The 18,927-nt window shown below is 42.6% G+C and overlaps 1 protein-coding gene across 1 annotated transcript in view; it reads left to right on the top strand.

The window, feature by feature from the left end:
* Positions 1 to 6,599: 6,599 nt before the first annotated feature.
* LOC139413077 (aryl hydrocarbon receptor-like) overlaps positions 6,600 to 18,927 on the top strand; it is a 98,576-nt gene continuing 86,248 nt past the window's right edge. The window contains exon 1 of the mRNA XM_071160112.1: positions 6,600 to 6,994. Within this exon, the coding sequence (XP_071016213.1) occupies positions 6,936 to 6,994 (59 nt within the window). The 5' untranslated portion in view covers positions 6,600 to 6,935. The remainder of the gene's footprint in view (positions 6,995 to 18,927) is intronic.

Raw genomic sequence — 18,927 nt, 5'->3', positions numbered from 1 at the left:
CTACTTAAGTCGTTTTTTGGGGTGTCTGTACTTTACTATTTTTTATTTTTGCTAACTTTTACTTTACTACATTCCTAAAGAAAATAATGTACTTTTTACTCCATACATTTCCCTGACACCCAAAAGTACTATCAGGTTTCAGGTAAGACCCAAGTGCAGACTGTGTTGAAGTAACAATGTTTATTGCAACAACATGGGGCAGGCAAACGACAGGTCAAGGCAGACAGGTGTCGATAGTCCAGAGTAGTGGGGTCAAGGTACAGGACAGCAGGCAGGCCCAGGGTCAGGTCAGGCAGAGGTCGGTAATCCAGAGTAGGGGCAAAGGTACAGGATGGCAGGCAGGCTCAGAGTCAGGACCGTCAAGGGTCAAAACCAGGAGGACGAGAAAAAGAGAGACTGGGGAAACGCAGCCACTGAGGCAAACCACTGGTTGACTTTAACAAACAAGACAAACTGGCACAGAAAGACAGAAAACACAGGTATAAATACCCAGGGGATAAGTGGGGAAGATGGACGACACCTGGAGGGGGGTGGAGACAAGCACAAGGACAGGTGAAACAGATCGGGGCGTGACACAGTTGTTATGGTCCAATTTACACACTTATCAAGAGAACATACCTGGTCATCCCTACTGTCTCTGATCTGGCAGACTCACTAAGCACACAATTTTTTGTTTGTAAATTATGTCTGAGTGTTTGGCTATCTGTCAATAAAAAATACCAATTGTGCCATCTGGTTTATAAGGAATATGAAATAATTTGTACTTTTACTTTTGATACTTAAGTACATTTTAACAATAACATTTACTTTTTATACTTAAGTATATTTAGAACCAAATACTTTTAGACCTTTACTCAAACAGTATTTTACTCTGTGAGTCATTTTCTATTTACTTTTTCCACCACTGCCAAACTTACCCCTGCCCTTATACCTGTAGGGTACAGACCGGAGTTTACAGTTTAGTTGGCCCAACATTTCCCAGTAGGTTGGGCAGCAGCGATATCCCTTAAATCCCAAACCAACTCCTATCTCCTACCTCCTTGGCAATTGTAGAGATCTGAGATGATTGGATCCGTGTCCACTTCTACCTTCAGGAGACCCAGTGTGCGTACCCATGATCTACTCACAGGAGAGAAACATACTTTAGAGCCCTTCTGTAGAGGCCAAAAACACACCCTGGCCTGACTATTCCAAACATGTCATCTAGGTAGGCACTTAGGAGTACTCGGCCTCACACACTGTTTGAATAAAGGTGGTCTTCAGTTTCTGTTGAAAGTATAGAGGCAAGGCTAAAGTGAAGGCTGACTTCAGTGTTTGATACAAACAAATCGTTTCCTGAGTAGGAATGCACTGGCAAGACTACAGTCCTAAAGCCCACTCAGTACTCTGCATGACAGCGAGCATAACTCACTACCCTCGCCTCCTTTAAAAAGTTCACAGCTAATAATCTCTCATAAAAAACAAGATGAGAAATGGGACCAATTTGTCTTTCAAAAGGCCAACCTATCCACCACAAGGGTTAAGTGCCTTCCAATAAACCCAATTGTGATTCATTGGGCTGGAGAGAGAGAGAGTTAGAGCTGCCATGGAAAAAGCCATGACTAGACGGTAAGGTAAAGTTTAAACAATGACCCGACCAACCAACCCCCTCCACCCTGTTTTGCACACACACACTATGTCCACTACGCCAACATCTGTCCGCAATCACGGGTCTCTCAGAAGTAAATTAAATTGAGGATGACTATAAGACTGAAAGTGTGTGTGTGTGTGTGTGTGTGTGTGTGTGTGTGTGTGTGTGTGTGTGTGTGTGTGTGTGTGTGTGTGTGTGTGTGTGTGTGTGTGTGTGTGTGTGTGTGTGTGTGTGTATGTGTGCGTGCGCGCGCATGTGTGCGTGTGTTGGTCCAGGGTCCAAACCTGGACTGAGTTTGAAGGATGAGCCTCTCTCAGGTTTGGTACTTTAAGGTGGAGATAGTGTGTCCTTCATTTTCATCATGTTTCATGCATCTATACAAGACCGTATAAGCTATTCGTTGAGAGGAACATTGCAAGGTTCACCACCGGGCAGAGAGAGTGCAATACTTAATGATTTACAGCATCAGAATGATGACAGATATCCTCTAAGCATATACTCATAATATATTCAATATTATGTACCGTGATACATTACTGTACCAATGAAAATAATGATGAGAATGCAGAGAGATGAAAGAACTTCACTGAGGAGAAGACTTGTATTTCCGTGTAGACTCTTTATTTTCCTCTTCCACAGATCAAGTTCTTTGCTAGATATGGCTACTCAGATCTGAGTAAAGGGTAAGGGCCACTTCTGGATTTAATCCCTTCCTTTCTCTGTGAACCAGACAAACCCCGGACTTCCCCTCTCTGCTTCAAAGGGAGGTCAACACAAACAACTTGTCGCCAATGAAGCGATGCCAAATCACAACCTTCGGCAGCCATTTTGATTGGAGGTAAACTCCTGTAACTGTTCCCAGACCTATGGGATAGTATCCGATTTAGCTAGGTTGTTGTTGTTTTTCCACCAGTGCTGCACCCTTATAAGTAGAGCACAAGTTGATTGCTGGACAGGGAGGTCATCCAACAGCTTGAGTTTTGACCTTCGAGCCAGTTGAGTCTTTTGAAGATCCAGTGCTTCAGTCAGTGTTTCGTAAAATGAAGGGCGAGGGCAGAGAAAGACATTATGCTCAATTCAAAACAACATCGTCCACACCAACTCGTCAGGCTAGACCCCAACACTGTCAGAAGGCGTCAGTATCAGGAAAACAGAAATGCTGTGAATATGAATAACCATGGTCAGTGATTTTCAAGTATAGTTATAAATGGATTGTGTAGAATGGTCAGAGTGCCAAATTCCTCTGCCTCTGTTGTTGTAAATTGCCAACCTATCCTACAAAGGTTCTGTTTTTTACCTCTAGGGGGCAGAATTCCTTGCTCTAATGCGCCTGTAATATCAATCAGTAACTGCAGGGTGAGCAGAGAGGTCCAGGGGGGGGTAGCTTTACTTGAGGGTAGAGACCAGGCAGCGAAGGTACATTTCCCACCCACTTCATGCCTCAAATCTATTAAATCAGAGTATTGTATTAGACACCCTCCCTCAGCTAATTTGTCTTCCTGTTGTGCATCCTAAACTGTCCTTGGTTATGACACTCACAACCAAGTATATCTTAGTCCCTTCATGCCAACAAAACCTCTGCGAAGGCAGGTGACATATAAATGGCATTTTCTTTTGTTTTTCCTTAAAGCACATCAGCTTTCTGAAGCGCTATATCATGGACGCAGGTGCAGAAAGTTGTCGTAATTGAGAAGAATGCAAAATGACACGGCGCTCATTTCACTTTATGAAGCTGGTTATAGAACTAAATACTACCCAGTAAAAGTTCAATGGGTAACATTTAAAACTGTTTTCAACAGATTTACTAGTGTATTAAAATCACCTCGGCGTGTCTTGTTAAAAACTATGGGAACAATCTTTGATTTGCCATCTAGAACTGGAAACGAACCACAGTTTCACCCTGTTCCCCGCCAAACAATGTAAACTCCTCTGAATTGTATAACTCTAAACGTGTCATTCTTTAATTAGCTCATGTTAAGAGTGCCATTTTGTTCATGTTGCATCTTTATTTCTTGACAGATAAAGCTTCTCTTCTTGTTGCTTAAACTGATGTGATAATTCTACCTTGATGATAACCATTTCATTTGTATCATGCTACAGCTGTTTGAACAGCGTTTCAATAAATCCCATTGCAGATTGAAGCAGAATTTTAGATCTAAACCCCATCGTGACAATAATGGCACCGTGCTTCCAATGAATGTCAAAACAGAGAGGGTTTCTATAAACTCCATTTGTTCTCGCGACAAACAGTCGTTTCATACAATTTACACTCCCTCTGCAATCTACATAATTACAGTGCAACCGAGACAACTTCACCAACTAAGGTCTGTGTGTCGGTTTCCTGTATGTTATCCGGACAGATTTTCTTTATTGCAAGTAAAACTCTGATTTAACTGGATGTATTTTCAACCGTAAAAGTCATTTCATGGTGCCAGATGGTGGCATATCATAAATAGCTGCTCACTTGTCACTGGTTTGTTTATAAGCTCCAACAACAGTGGCTCTATGGTAACGAAATAGGTTTCCCCATGTGTTAATTTGTTCTTCACTATGGCAGAGACCTTTCCCTCCAGGGGCTATGACGGGGATTTCCAATACTTGCTTGGATGGGACCTTTTAATAGGCAGCTATGCCAAGTGATTTCTGGTGAGTGTTGTGTGTGTGTGTGTGTGTGTGTGTGGGGGGGGGGGGGGGGGGGGGGGGGGGGGGACATACGCAAAAAAAACAGGCACAAAATAACCAACGGGTGTTAGTTCTGGATTTGCACTCAATTTAGCCTCTGTGTTTATATCCCTGTATTTCTCAACATACATTTGTCACGATTTATATTCAATTCAGCTTTAGGGCTACAGTAATGTTGACGGATTTCATGTGTTCAACGTTTCCATTAGAGTGTCAACCCCAATACATTGCTTCAGTTGACAATTGGGCAAATACTTTAGTCGATACGTGGAGCCACACGTAAACAGCGGTTATGAAATCTGTTGGAACGCTAAGTCAATGCCAGCAGCTGAATAAATGAAGCCAAAATTCATTGTGATCGACTGATTAATCAACAAGAACTAGAACAGAGAGACCTTTTCAACCCCAATCCTCTAGTCAGTGTTCACTGACAGGGTGTAGGAGTAAAGGGTGACAGATTGAACAATAATGAAGGGTATAGATTGAACTCCTACTTTTTCAAAGAAGTTCACTTGCGACCATGGCCTGTTGTCGTATGGGGACCTACTTTGTGGAGTGTCAAGTGAGTGGATTTTACACATTACATATCACTCCTCTCTGGCAGCCAAGTCAAAGCTGTCAGCTATTCTGTGGTGTGCTTTACTGTCCTTTCTGTGGCTGTTTGTTTTTACTGACACTGTTTCAATATGTGTGCTGCAGATAGTTCCTGCTCTGTGGTGAATATGGTCGGTCAGAGGTTTTGCACTCCCTGTCAGACAGCAACGCCTGGACGACCCAACCAAACCCATCACAGTCTGGGGTGACAACCCCACTGCAGCCTGAGTATAGAACAGATCAAACGCGTTAGCAAACATTGGCCTCCCTGGCCCAGTCCACATGATCAGTGAGGCTCTATTTTTAATCCATCCTATTCTATGTGATTACAATCCTGTCTATTGTGTCTCATTGAAGTTGTTGAATATTTACCAGTAAGTCTCTATTGTCAGTGTTAACCATTCACTTCAGTTTCCCTCCAAATTGTTATTATTCAATATTATAATGTGCTGGAAATACTGTCCTACTACTAGGATCCATTGGCCAAGCTATCACAGAGGAAAGAGGAGACGGAATAAAACAAGGTATTTTAGAGTAACTCTCCATAGTTTGCAAGTGTATTTAATGGATTGTGGTTTGGGGAGTTTCAAAAGCCCATGGACATAACAGGATATCTTTGTTGAAATCAACAACAAAAAAACTCTTCAAGACAACCATTACCACATTCATCACTTGAACCAGAAGCAATAAGTCATCTTTATGGGAAGAGTGTCTGAAAAGCTCCCAGCATCATAGAACCATGCTACAACCACAGTGTAACAGGGTTATGGTAGAGCCCTGTAGCCCGGGAATACCTGGCTATCTATTATCTACTACTGCATGGGAGAAAGTGGCTTTGGAAATGTCTGGTTGCCAAAGTTCACGCACAGTTCATAAAATGATCTGAAACTGTGTATATTAAACATGTTTTAATCTAGAATTCCAGTATGAAGTTAGAGGCTCAGGACAATAGCCAGCATTTTACATTGAAATTGGTTATTGCACATAGCGTTCTCTATGATATCAAAGGTTGCAAACGATTATGTAAGTACAATATGTACAGTTTGTCCTCGTTGTATATATCATAAACAACTCCACCGTTAAAGGGGAAATCTGCAATTTCTAAACCAATTTTTGACATGTAAATTAATGATAGTGTAAATACCCATTGATTCTTGAATAATGTACATTCTAACTACCTCTTGAGCTTAGTTCAACTGTCGTACCTCATCAGAACCCAAAATATAAGCTTGTTTTACTCTATTGGTTGTAAACAATGTCATTAGAAACTATCACTGTATAGCCTCAAAACATGAGTACAACTATAATTTTGATACGATGGATGCCAGGTCCTTGCAGCCATGGCTCTGTGCCTCTGCCTATGAATTTCAGAGTGGATACATTTCTCTAGCCCCGTCCCTCGCATGTTTACCGAAACAGTGGCGGGGTCAACGCTGTATTATTGTTTGAATCGTAGATTGCCCCTTTAAATCTCTCTCTCTCTCTCTCTCTCTCTCTCTCTCTCTCTCTCTCTCTCTCTCTCTCTCTCTCTCTCTCATTTCCTGAAAGCGCGTTGCACCAATAGCGAGCAGCCCCACTGTACCTGCTGCGTGAGCTGCGGCGAACCAGCGCTTTGGATTGGTTCGAGTAGCAGAAAACAGTGTACAGTATGTTAATGCATTAGGAATGACAGCTTAAAAAAAAAAAAAAAAAAAAAAAAAAAAGGACGGACCGACGGACGGACGGAGTCAAATTTATTCGGATCATGCAAGCCATTTGTAGCTGCTCTGCAGTTTGAAAAGTTTCCCTAAACTTTTATATCAAAAAGCAATTTTGGATTTTTTCGGTCAAGTCAACCAAGAGGAATAGTTTCTGTTCATGTTTGGAGCGTCGACGTATGAGACGTTCTGTACATCGGCGGACTCTTTGTGGATATTTACATTATACAGAGCTGCATCTAGTCGTGGGTCTTCGAAAACGACCTGCAAGAATAAGAGGGACACGTATAGGATAGTCTTATTCAATAGACTTTCTTAGGGAGAGATACATCATGTTGGGGAGTACGGCGCAGTACGCAGCTAAGAAACGGAAGAAGCCTGTTCAGAAAATGTAAGCAGCTCTGAATATAATTTTCAAGTTAAAAGATACGGCTACTTTGTGTAAAAGGAATGGTTACATTATCTTACAGGTCAACCAATGCTACTAATACAGGTTCTAACGATACAAAGCAATAAACTAAATGTTTAATTTCAAGTTTAATCTACTATTATGTGAATAGTAGACTTTGTGTAGCCTATCGTGTGGCACTTATTTTCACTATAGGCTATGGGTTCTGAGCTTCACTAAATCAAGTTACGCAAATAAGACCGATGTGCATGTTCACCACATTTTGTGCTAATTTTATGGGTGAATGCATGACGGCATTTTTACGATACACACATTGCTTGACGTGTTATCTATCAATCTATAATTGATCATATTATATTAATAATATGCATATTATGATACTGGTTTTGTGTTTAAATTGTGCGTAAAGTTGGTATAGCTCTGGGTATCTGCAGTGATTCTGCAGATGCAAACTGATTTAGCCTACTGTCTCGTTCCGAAACCATCTTCATTAGATTTTTTATCTATACAATCTCTATTTAAGTTCTCAGTATTTTCCACAGCAACCTATTGTAAATGCTTCCTCAAGTCTTTAGGGTTAGTTTAAGATTACATTTTGGTGTGTAGTTATGGTCTGGCATGGAAATGGTAGTCTTGCATTAGTCATAATCAAGTTGAAAATTGGCTGCGCTCTCACGCAATGCTTTACATGGGGAGGGAGAGCAAGGGAAATTGGGCCGAAATTTTGTAATCTGATAGTCCTTTTTTTTTCAATCATGAGGACAAACTTTTTTAAATTTCTTAATTTTGTCTTCTGCAAATACCATATTTCTAAATCACACAAAGTTACACATTTGTATTTTCTGGCAAAAAAAAATCACTTGAAAAAATCGTTTTTTAAAACGTTTAAATACATTGCACTACTCAGAACATTTTGGTGCCAAGATTCCAGCAAAAATCTTATTTTCGTTTATCTGACTTTCATTTATCTGCATGTCCAGCCCTTATATTTACATAAACAGTTGCATTCACGAGATGTCAATAAAAAGATGAGTTCCATCTAAGCACAAACCTGATAAAAAAAAAAATAATTATATGAATGCTGTAAGTACATCAATTGTTTGCTCACTGGAAAAATAATATCCAACTTGTCAGTGACAACTGTGTTGAGTTTGGAGTTTGTGTCAGCAACTACGTGAGCATACAGTGTTATAGACACATGTCCAAGGATTTCCACTGATCCTCTATACTGGAGAACCCCTTACCTTTTAATGACCCTTGTGTGGCTTGTACGCATCATAGAGCAAAAAACATGTGCGTGTTTGTGAGAGTCTTAGCGTTTCATAGAAAGCTTTTAATAGTTTGTAGCTCAAACCATTCGGACTCTACAGACATTTTGGTATAAAAGACCCGCCCCCGGGCCCCTTCGGGTTCCAGACAAACACCGCTCTAGTTCACCCCCCCCCCCCCCCCCCCCCCCCCCCCCGCTAATCAAACAGAGTAATGGTTGGTATTTACGGATGCAGAAGATATAGACGATTCCAATGGTACAGGAAGTCCAGCTCAGACACACAATGTTTAAAAGGGGTTAGAAGTCCGAAACTCGCCAGCGATACGTTGGCACTCAATGAGTTAATAAGTACGAGTAATTACTTTATTGTTACCTACTTATAACCTTACGACCCGATTAGCAACAGCAAGTATTTTCATCCTCCAATCTCCACACTTTCTATATCAGCCCTGTATGGAAACGTTCTCTTTTCATTGCTCTCTCCCTCTCAGATTTCCAGAAGGATGGAACAATGGCACAGGGTAACTTGTTGGCCTTTTAAAAAGAGAAGATTGATGGTATAACATTACCTACAGCAGGAGACAGTGTCTGCAGTTCTATAATGTCCAATAGAGTGAGCTTTTTTCTACCTCCACAATGATATCATTGTGTGGCTGCTGTGTTGCAGACCAGGCGTTGTCTGCCTCTCAAACGGCACTCTATTCCGTATATAGTGCACTACTTTTGACCAGGGCTCATAGGGCTCTCTGGTCAAATGTAGTGCACTATATACGGAATAGGATGTCGTTTGGGACGCATTGCTAGTGTTTTAGTAGATATTGCTCTGAGTATGATACTCAGTCAGCCACTCTTACTAGGTCACTGACTTTTAGTTGGTGAGTTTTCCACTAGGAAAAATCCCTTTTAGAACAGAAAATCCATGACTCTTTGTCATTCCTTTGTGAATCAAATGAGAGTGATCCAACAATTCAGCAAACATTTCACATTATCTAAGAGACTTATAGACAGACAAACAGATAGGCAGGCAGGCAGGCATGGAAACAGACACACAAAGACAGACAGACAGACAGACAGACAGACAGACAGACAGGTTAGACCCTGAATCTCCAGTCCACACCAGACCCTCGGCCACCTCCCCTCTCCTGGCCTGCCACTTGTCAGTGATGTCACATGGCTACGTTAACTGTAACAGACCTCACCAGAAGCTCATTACGGGAACACTTGACCCAATGAGCCAGAAGTGACTCGTGCTATTTTTGGCAGCAAGTTTGTCAATGGATTAATATGACTTTGATGGTGATGACCATGGAGGGGGCATGCATTTGCATTCCCACATTTTAAAGCTTTACTTTAAGGGACCCTTATTCCCCATCCACCTGTGCGGCTTCTACCTTCACCATTCCTTCACAGACAGTGTCCTGACTGTTTGGAAAGAATGTTAAGACAGTATTTTCCTTGTCTTTTTTTCTTCTTCAGCAAACAATTTGGAAAGAATGTTAGGCAGTTTTGATGTACTCGTTATTTTCGACATAGAACCTAATCTTATTCAGGGGTTGTTGTTACACTGACTCAGACAAAGTACCTTTGTTTGGGAGTCTGGGAAAGCAGTCTTGCAATAAGATGGTAAAGCTCTGCCAAGATAGATAATACTACACATCCATTGTTTTAAGAATTGGACCTACAGTATGAGTAATGGCGAGTTGGGCAAGACGAACGCTGCAGGTTGAGCCATCTGAGTTTAACTCCAGTCTTGTTTTGTTGAGGTGGACCAGAGACAGATCGAGTTCTACTGGAGGTTATCAGGTTGGGAATGACCTTACCAGAGCCGGGCTCAAATAGCGTTTGTGCACTTTCAAATATGTTAGCTTCCCTTTGTTGAGCTTGCCTGGCGCAAAATAACCAATAGAATAGGCCCAAAAGGGAGAAAAAAAACCTACCCATCTGGCACCCCGTACAGGCTAAGTCAAATGTTGAAAGAATTTGACGGGAAAAAATACTATTTGAATCCAGGCCTGGGCCCCGGTGTTTCCAAACGTGCACAGGCCTCTCGTGTCATGTGTCGGTTACAACACTCAAAATCAGATTACCCAGATCTGGTTACTCTATCGCGCCCCCTCTGTTCAGCCATCAGGTTGACCTTTGGAAGACTGGCCTGTTTTCTATTTTGGTTCAGATCTAGGCCGTCTGGTTTGAACTGTTTATGGAAAGGTTGGCCATTTTAATTATGTGAGCCAAAATGCTACAAGAAGCTAGCACTCATGTTATTATAAATACATAAGTATGTAAACATCACTGTGTGGTCCTTGCAGTGATTAAGAATACACTACTGTGACATTGAACTACGTGCACCCGTATCAAAACATGCTAATGTCACTTGGAATTTGACATTAACTTGTGATAACACCTGTGCTACAACAAAGAAGGTTACCTCCGTCTGCGTGAGGAATCGAAGATGGAGTCCAACTGACGGCGGACGGACGGAGACGGTCTGAATGAAAGGCCTATTGTCCCCATGGCCAGTCTATGGTGTCGTCACTTTCCCTTGTTTTCGAGGATTGTGTAATTTGGTTCCAAACCTCTGGCTTGAGTTACTGTTGAAATTCCTTCGGGTAAGCCCTTGGTGGTGAAAATACAGCGTCGGGTTACAACAGACCTCCATTTGACAACAATGGCTTGGTTTCTCAAGACAAGGTTCTCCCGAACATTGAACCAGGAAATTCTGAAGTGGGAGAGGTTGTTGGTTTTAAGGATTGGTAAGAGTAGACAATGACACACTGTGTTAACAACATTATAATGTTTAGGGTTTGAAATGTCATCTATGTCTATGACAATTCATTTATAATACATTTTTAATTTTTTCTTATATGTCTATGACAGTTCATTTTCAAGAAAATATTTCACTTAGTTTTTGTTGGAATAGATGATTATGATGTACAGTATACTTGACACACAACGCTAATATTGCCTTGCTTGTCAAATGCCTAAAACAACTCAAATAATCTCTTGGATTTAAGGCCTTTTGTAGTTAGTTGAACATTATAATGGATTAATTATGCTATTTGACAGTTTACAAAGAGAGTTAAGTACGTTTCTAGGAATATGCCAGAGAGAGTATAGTAGCTGTGACCCAAAGGTGCTTGGTGAGACTTACTCTAAGACAAACACCTGGGACACAGCGGCCTGTATTTGTGAGGAGTCAGGATGATGTCATACTGCACCAATGACCTGGTTCTTTACTTGAAGTTGAGAATCACATCTGTTTCAGCTACTCTTCAACTATCAAAGGGGACTGAGTCTCTGTTTGTATCTGAAATGACACCGTATTCCTTATAGTTCACTACTTTTGATGCTATAGGGCTGGGATGTCAAACAAATGTACCACGCGGGGCGCATTCGATCTTCACCGAGGTCCGGAGGGCCGCAGTTCAAATGTAACTTTTCATTAAAAATGTTAACTTGTCCTCTATCTATCGCTTCCTGGAATGTTCGATGCTTATTGACTGTCAAGCTTCATTTCGATTACTGTTAGCTAGCTGGACAGAGTGAAGACACTATACTGTATATACTGAGCAAAAATATAAACGCAACAAATAATATGTTGGTCCCATGTTTCATGAGCTGAAATAAAAGATCCCAGAAATTGTCCATATGCACAAAAAGCACATATTTGTTTATATCCCTGTTGGTGAGGATTTCTCCTTTGCCAAGATAATCCATCCACCTGACAAGTGCGGCATATCAAGAAGCTGATTAAACAGCATGATCATTACACAGGTGCACCTTGTGCATGGGGACAATAAAAGGCCACTTAAATGTGCAGTTTTGTCACACAACACAATGCCACAGATGTCTCAAGTTTTGAGGGAGCGTGCAATTTGCATGCTGACTACAGGAATGTTCACCAAAGCTGTTAACAGATAATGTAATTTCTCGAACATAAGTCGCCTCCAACGTTTTTTCAAATTTGGCAGTATATCCAAATGGCCTTACAACCGCAGACCACATGTAACCACGCCAACGCCGAACCTCCATATCCGGCTTCTTCACCTGCAGGATCGTCTGAGACCAGACACCAGGACAGCTGATGAAACTGAGGAGTATTTATGTCTGTAATAAAGCCCTTTTGTGGGAAAAAAAAATATTATGATTGGCTGCGCTCCTGCCCAGTCATGTGAAATCCATAGATTAGGGCCTAATTAATTTATTTAAATTGACTGATTTCCTTTTATGAACTGTAGCTCAGTAAAATCGTCAAAGTTGTTGCATGTTGCGTTTATATTTTTGTTCAGTATATAGAGTTTAAGTCGGAAGTTTACATACACCTTAGCCAAATACATTTAAACTCAGTTTTCACAATTCCTGACATTTATTCCCAGTACAAATTCCCAGTCTTAGGTCAGTTAGGATCACCACTTTATTTTAAGAACGTGAAGTGTCAGAATAATAGTAGAGAGAATGATTTATTTAAGATTTTATTTCTTTCATCACATTCCCAGTGGGTCAGACGTTTACAAACACTCAATTAGTATTTGGTAGCACTGCCTTTAAATTGTTTAACTTGGGTCAAACGTTCCCGGGAAACCTTCCACAAGCTTCCCACAATTAGTTGGGTGAATTCTGTCCCATTCCTCCTGACAGAGCTGGTGTAACTGAGTCAGGTTTGTAGGCTTCCTTGCTCACACACGTTTTTTCAGTTCTTCCCACAAATTTTCTCTAGGATTGAGGGTAGGGCTTTGTGATGGCCACTCCAATACCTTGGCTTTGTTGTCCTTAAGCCATCTTGCCACAACTTTGGAAGTATGCTTGGGGTCATTGTCCATTTGGAAGACCCATTTGCGACCAAGCTTTAGCTGATGTCTTGAGATTTTGCTTCAACATACCCAGAATGATTTTCCTTCCTCATGATGCCATGTATTTTGTGAAGTGCACCAATCCCTCCTGCAGCAAATCACCCCCACAACATGATGTTGCCACCCCCATGCTTCACGGTTTGGATGCTGTTCTTCGGCTAGCAAGCCTCCCCCTTTTTTCTCCAAACATAACGATGGTCATTATAGCCAAACAGTTCTATTTTTGTTTCATCAGACCAGTTGCAAACCGAAGCCTGGCTTTTATAGGGCGGTTTTGGAACAGTGGCTTCTTCCTTGCTGAGCGTCCTTTCAGGTTTTTTTATTTATTTTATTTCACCTTTATTTAACCAGGTAGGCAAGTTGAGAACAAGTTCTCATTTACAATTGCGACCTGGCCAAGATAAAGCAAAGCAGTTCGACACATACAACGACACAGAGTTACACATGGAGTAAAACAAACATACAGTCAATAATACAGTATAAACAAGTCTATATACGATGTGAGCAAATGAGGTGAGATAAGGGAGGTAAAGGCAAAAAGGCCATGGTGGCAAAGTAAATACAATATAGCAAGTAAAACACTGGAATGGTAGATTTGCAATGGGAGAATGTGCAAAGTAGAAATAAAAATAATGGGGTGCAAAGGAGCAAAATAAATAAATAAATAAAATACAGTAGGGAAAGAGGTAGTTGTTTGGGCTAAATTATAGGTGGGCTATGTACAGGTGCAGTAATCTGTGAGCTGCTCTGACAGTTGGTGCTTAAAGCTAGTGAGGGAGATAAGTGTTTCCAGTTTCAGAGATTTTTGTAGTTCGTTCCAGTCATTGGCAGCAGAGAACTCCAATACTGAATTGGTCCACTCACACAGACAGCATTGACAGCATTGTGAAGAAGGCGCAGCAGCGCCTCTTCAACCTCAGGAGGCTGAAGAAATTCGGCTTGTCACCAAAAGCACTCACAAACTTCTACAGATGCACAATCGAGAGCATCCTGGCGGGCTATATCACCGCCTGGTACGGCAACTGCTCCGCCCTCAACCGTAAGGCTCTCCAGAGGGTAGTGAGGTCTGCACAACGCATCACCGGGGGCAAACTACCTGCCCTCCAGGACACCTACACCACCCGATGTCACAGGAAGGCCATAAAGATCATCAAGGACATCAACCACCCGAGCCACTGCCTGTTCACCCCGCTATCATCCAGAAGGCGAGGTCAGTACAGGTGCATCAAAGCTGGGACCGAGAGACTGAAAAACAGCTTCTATCTCAAGGCCATCAGACTGTTAAACAGCCACCACTAACATTGAGTGGCTGCTGCCAACACACTGACACTGACTCAACTCCAGCCACTTTAATAATGGGAATTGATGGGAAATTATGTAAATATATCACTAGCCACTTTAAACAATGCTACCTTATATAATGTTACTTACCCTACATTATTCATCTCATATGCATACGTATATACTGTACTCTATCATCGACTGTATCCTTATGTAATACATGTATCACTAGCCACTTTAACTATGCCACTTTGTTTACATACTCATCTCATATGTATATACTGTACTCGATACCATCTACTGTATCTTGCCTATGCTGCTCTGTACCATCACTCATTCATATATCCTTATGTACATATTCTTTATCCCCTTACACTGTGTACAAGACAGTAGTTTTGGAATTGTTAGTTAGATTACTTGTTGGTTATTACTGCATTGTCGGAACTAGAAGCACAAGCATTTCGCTACACTCGCATTAACATCTGCTAACCATGTGTATGTGACAAATAAAATTTGATTTGATTTGATTTGAGAACTGGAAGGAGAGGCGGCCAAAGAAAGAATTGGTTTTGGGGGTGACTAGAGAGATATACCTGCTGGAGCGTGTGCTACAGGTGGGAGATGCAATGGTGACCAGCGAGCTGAGATAAGGGGGGACTTTACCTAGCAGGGTCTTGTAGATGACATGGAGCCAGTGGGTTTGGCGACGAGTATGAAGCGAGGGCCAGCCAACGAGAGCGTACAGGTCGCAATGGTGGGTAGTATATGGGGCTTTGGTGACAAAACGGATTGCACTGTGATAGACTGCATCCAATTTGTTGAGTAGGGTATTGGAGGCTATTTTGTAAATGACATCGCCAAAGTCGAGGATTGGTAGGATGGTCAGTTTTACAAGGGTATGTTTGGCAGCATGAGTGAAGGATGCTTTGTTGCGAAATAGGAAGCCAATTCTAGATTTAACTTTGGATTGGAGATGTTTGATATGGGTCTGGAAGGAGAGTTTACAGTCTAACCAGACACCTAAGTATTTGTAGTTGTCCACGTATTCTAAGTCAGAGCCGTCCAGAGTAGTAATGTTGGACAGGCGGGTAGGTACAGGTAGCGATCGGTTGAAGAGCATGCATTTAGTTTTACTTGTATTTAAGAGCAATTGGAGGCCACGGAAGGAGAGTTGTATGGCATTGAAGCTTGCCTGGAGGGTTGTTAACACAGTGTCCAAAGAAGGGCCAGAAGTATACAGAATGGTGTCGTCTGCGTAGAGGTGGATCAGAGACTCACCAGCAACAAGAGCGACCTCATTGATGTATACAGAGAAGAGAGTCGGTCCAAGAATTGAACCCTGTGGCACCCCCATAGAGACTGCCAGAGGTCCGGACAGCAGACCCTCCGATTTGACACACTGAACTCTATCAGAGAAGTAGTTGGTGAACCAGGCGAGGCAATCATTTGAGAAACCAAGGCTGTCGAGTCTGCCGATGAGGATGTGGTGATTGACAGAGTCGAAAGCCTTGGCCAGATCAATGAATACGGCTGCACAGTAATGTTTCTTATCGATGGCGGATATCATTTAGGACCTTGAGCGTGGCTGAGGTGCACCCATGACCAGCTCTGAAACCAGATTGCATAGCAGAGAAGGTATGGTGAGATTCGAAATGGTCGGTAATCTGTTTGTTGACTTGGCTTTCGAAGACCTTAGAAAGGCATGGTAGGATAGATATAGGTCTGTAGCAGTTTGGGTCAAGAGTGTCACCCCCTTTGAAGAGGGGGATGACCGCAGCTGCTTTCCAATCTTTGGGAATCTCAGACGACACGAAAGAGAGGTTGAACAGGCTAGTAATAGGGGTGGCAACAATTTTGGCAGATCATTTTAGAAAGAAAGGGTCCAGATTGTCTAGCCCGGCTGATTTGTAGGGGTCCAGATTTTGCAGCTCATTCAGAACATCAGCTGAGCAGATTTGGGAGAAGGAGAAATGGGGAAGGCTTGGGCGAGTTGTTGTGGGGGGTGCAGTGCTGTTGACCGGGGTAGGAGTAGCCAGGTGGAAAGCATGGCCAGCCGTAGAAAAATGGTTATTGAAATTCTCAATTATGGTGGATTTATCAGTGGTGACAGTGTTTCCTATCTTCAGTGCAGTGGGCAGCTGGGAGGAGGTGTTCTTATTCTCCATGGACTTTACAGTGTCCCAGAACTTTTTTGAGTTAGTGTTGCAGGAAGCAAATTTCTGCTTGAAAAAGCTAGCCTTGGCTTTTCTAACTGCCTGTGTATAATGGTTTCTAGCTTCCCTGAACAGCTGCATATCACGGGGGCTGTTCGATGCTAATGCAGAACGCCATAGGATGTTTTTGTGTTGGTTAAGGGCAGTCAGGTCTGGAGAGAACCAAGGGCTATATCTGTTCCTGGTTCTAAATTTCTTGAATGGGGCATGTTTATTTAAGATGGTTAGGAAGGCATTTAAAAAATATATCCAGGCATCCTCTACTGACGGGATGAGATCAATATCCTTCCAGGATACCCCGGTCAGGTCGATTAGAAAGGCCTGCTCGCTGAAGTGTTTCAGGGAGCGTTTTACAGTGATGAGTGGAGGTCGTTTGACCGCTGACCCATTACGGATGCAGGCAATGAGGCAGTGATCGCTGAGATCTTGGTTGAAAACAGCAGAGGTGTATTTAGAGGGCAAGTTGGTTAGGATGATATCTATGAGGGTGCCCGTGTTTAAGGCTTTGGGGAGGTATCTGGTAGGTTCATTAATAATTTGTGTGAGGTTGAGGGCATCAAGTTTAGATTGTAGGATGGCTGGAGTGTTAAGCATGTTCCAGTTTAGGTCGCCTAGCAGCACAAGCTCTGAAGATAGATGGGGGGCAATCAGTTCACATATGGTGTCCAGAGCACAGCTGGGGGCAGAGGGTGGTCTATAGCAGACGGCAACGGTGAGAGACTTGTTTTTAGAGAGGTGGATTTTTAAAAGTAGAAGTTCAAATTGTTTGGGTACAGACCTGGATAGTAGGACAGAACTCTGCAGGCTATCTTTGCAGTAGATTGCAACACCGCCCCCTTTGGCAGTTCTATCTTGTCTGAAAATGTTGTAGTTTGGAATTAAAATGTCTGAATTTTTGGTGGTCTTCCTAAGCCAGGATTCAGACACAGCTAGAACATCCGGGTTGGCAGAGTGTGCTAAAGCAGTGAATAGAACAAACTTAGGGAGGAGGCTTCTAATGTTAACATGCATGAAACCAAGGCTATTACGGTTACAGAAGTCGTCAAAAGAGAGCGCCTGGGGAATAGGAGTGGAGCTAGGCACTGCAGGGCCTGGATTCACCTCTACATCGCCAGAGGAACAGAGTAGGAGTAGAATAAGGGTGCGGCTAAAAGCAATAAGAATTGGTTGTTTAGAACGTCTGGAACAGAGAGTAAAAGGAGGTTTCTGGGGGCGATAAAATAGCATCAAGGTATAATGTACAGACAAAGGTAAGGTAGGATGTGAATACAGTGGAGGTAAACCTAGGTATTGAGTGATGAAGAGAGAGATATTGTCTCTAGAAACATCATTGAAACCAGGAGATGTCATTGCATGTGTGGGTGGTGGAACTAATAGGTTGGATAAGGTATAATGAGCAGGACTAGAGGCTCTACAGTGAAATAAGCCAATAAACACTAACCAGAACAGCAATGGACAAGGCATATTGACATTAAGGAGAGGCATGCTCAGTCGAGTGATCAAAAGGGTCCAGTGAGTGGAGAGGTTGGTTGGGGGTCACGGCGATTTAGACAGCTAAATCGGTAGCAAGCTAGCATAGGAGCAAGCTAGCATAGAATGGAGGTCTGTTATTAGCCAACTCTTGCGTTCCGTCAGTAGATTAGTGGGTTTCCGTGTGGTAGAGGGGATTAATCCAAATCACACAACAACAACAAAAATAAAAACAATAGATATAGTTATAGAGGCCCAAGAAGAAAAATAAATAAATAAATAAAAATAAAATAAAATAAAAATTGTCCGATTGTCTATTCAGATGGCAGCCGATAAGATAGCCAACGGCTAGCAGGCCGCAGATGGGCGCCCAGGCAACGTTGCCAGCCGGACAATTCCCTCGGGTAGACAACGTCGGCAGTCCAACTGTGAAGGCCCGGTGGGGCTCCGCGTAGGCAGCAAAACGGGTCCGGATAGGTGACTGCAGCCCAGGAGTGATTGATGGAACTCTTCAGCTGGCTAGCTCCGGAACAATTGATGTTAGCTCCGGAATCGACGAAAGCCGATAGTCACACGGATAGCAGCTAGCTAGCTGTGAGATCCAGGTATGGATGTCCAGAGCCAGCGGCCGAAATCCGGTATGTTCCGTTCCGAGCCGCGCTGCGCTGCACCGCGCCGTACAAAACTGCCGATAGATTCTCGAGCCAAAGGACAGCCGATGACCACAAACCGTGGTTAGCTGAGTACTAACGATCAGCCAGTAAATAAGCTAACTAGCTTCTGAACCCGCTTCAGAGTAGCTTCTGGACCAGCTTCTGACTAGCTCCCGGC

The sequence above is a fragment of the Oncorhynchus clarkii genome, chromosome 7, assembly GCF_045791955.1.
Source record: "Oncorhynchus clarkii lewisi isolate Uvic-CL-2024 chromosome 7, UVic_Ocla_1.0, whole genome shotgun sequence".
Classification (NCBI taxonomy): Eukaryota; Metazoa; Chordata; class Actinopteri; order Salmoniformes; family Salmonidae; genus Oncorhynchus; species Oncorhynchus clarkii.
This window is presented reverse-complemented; position numbering and strand designations above follow the sequence as displayed.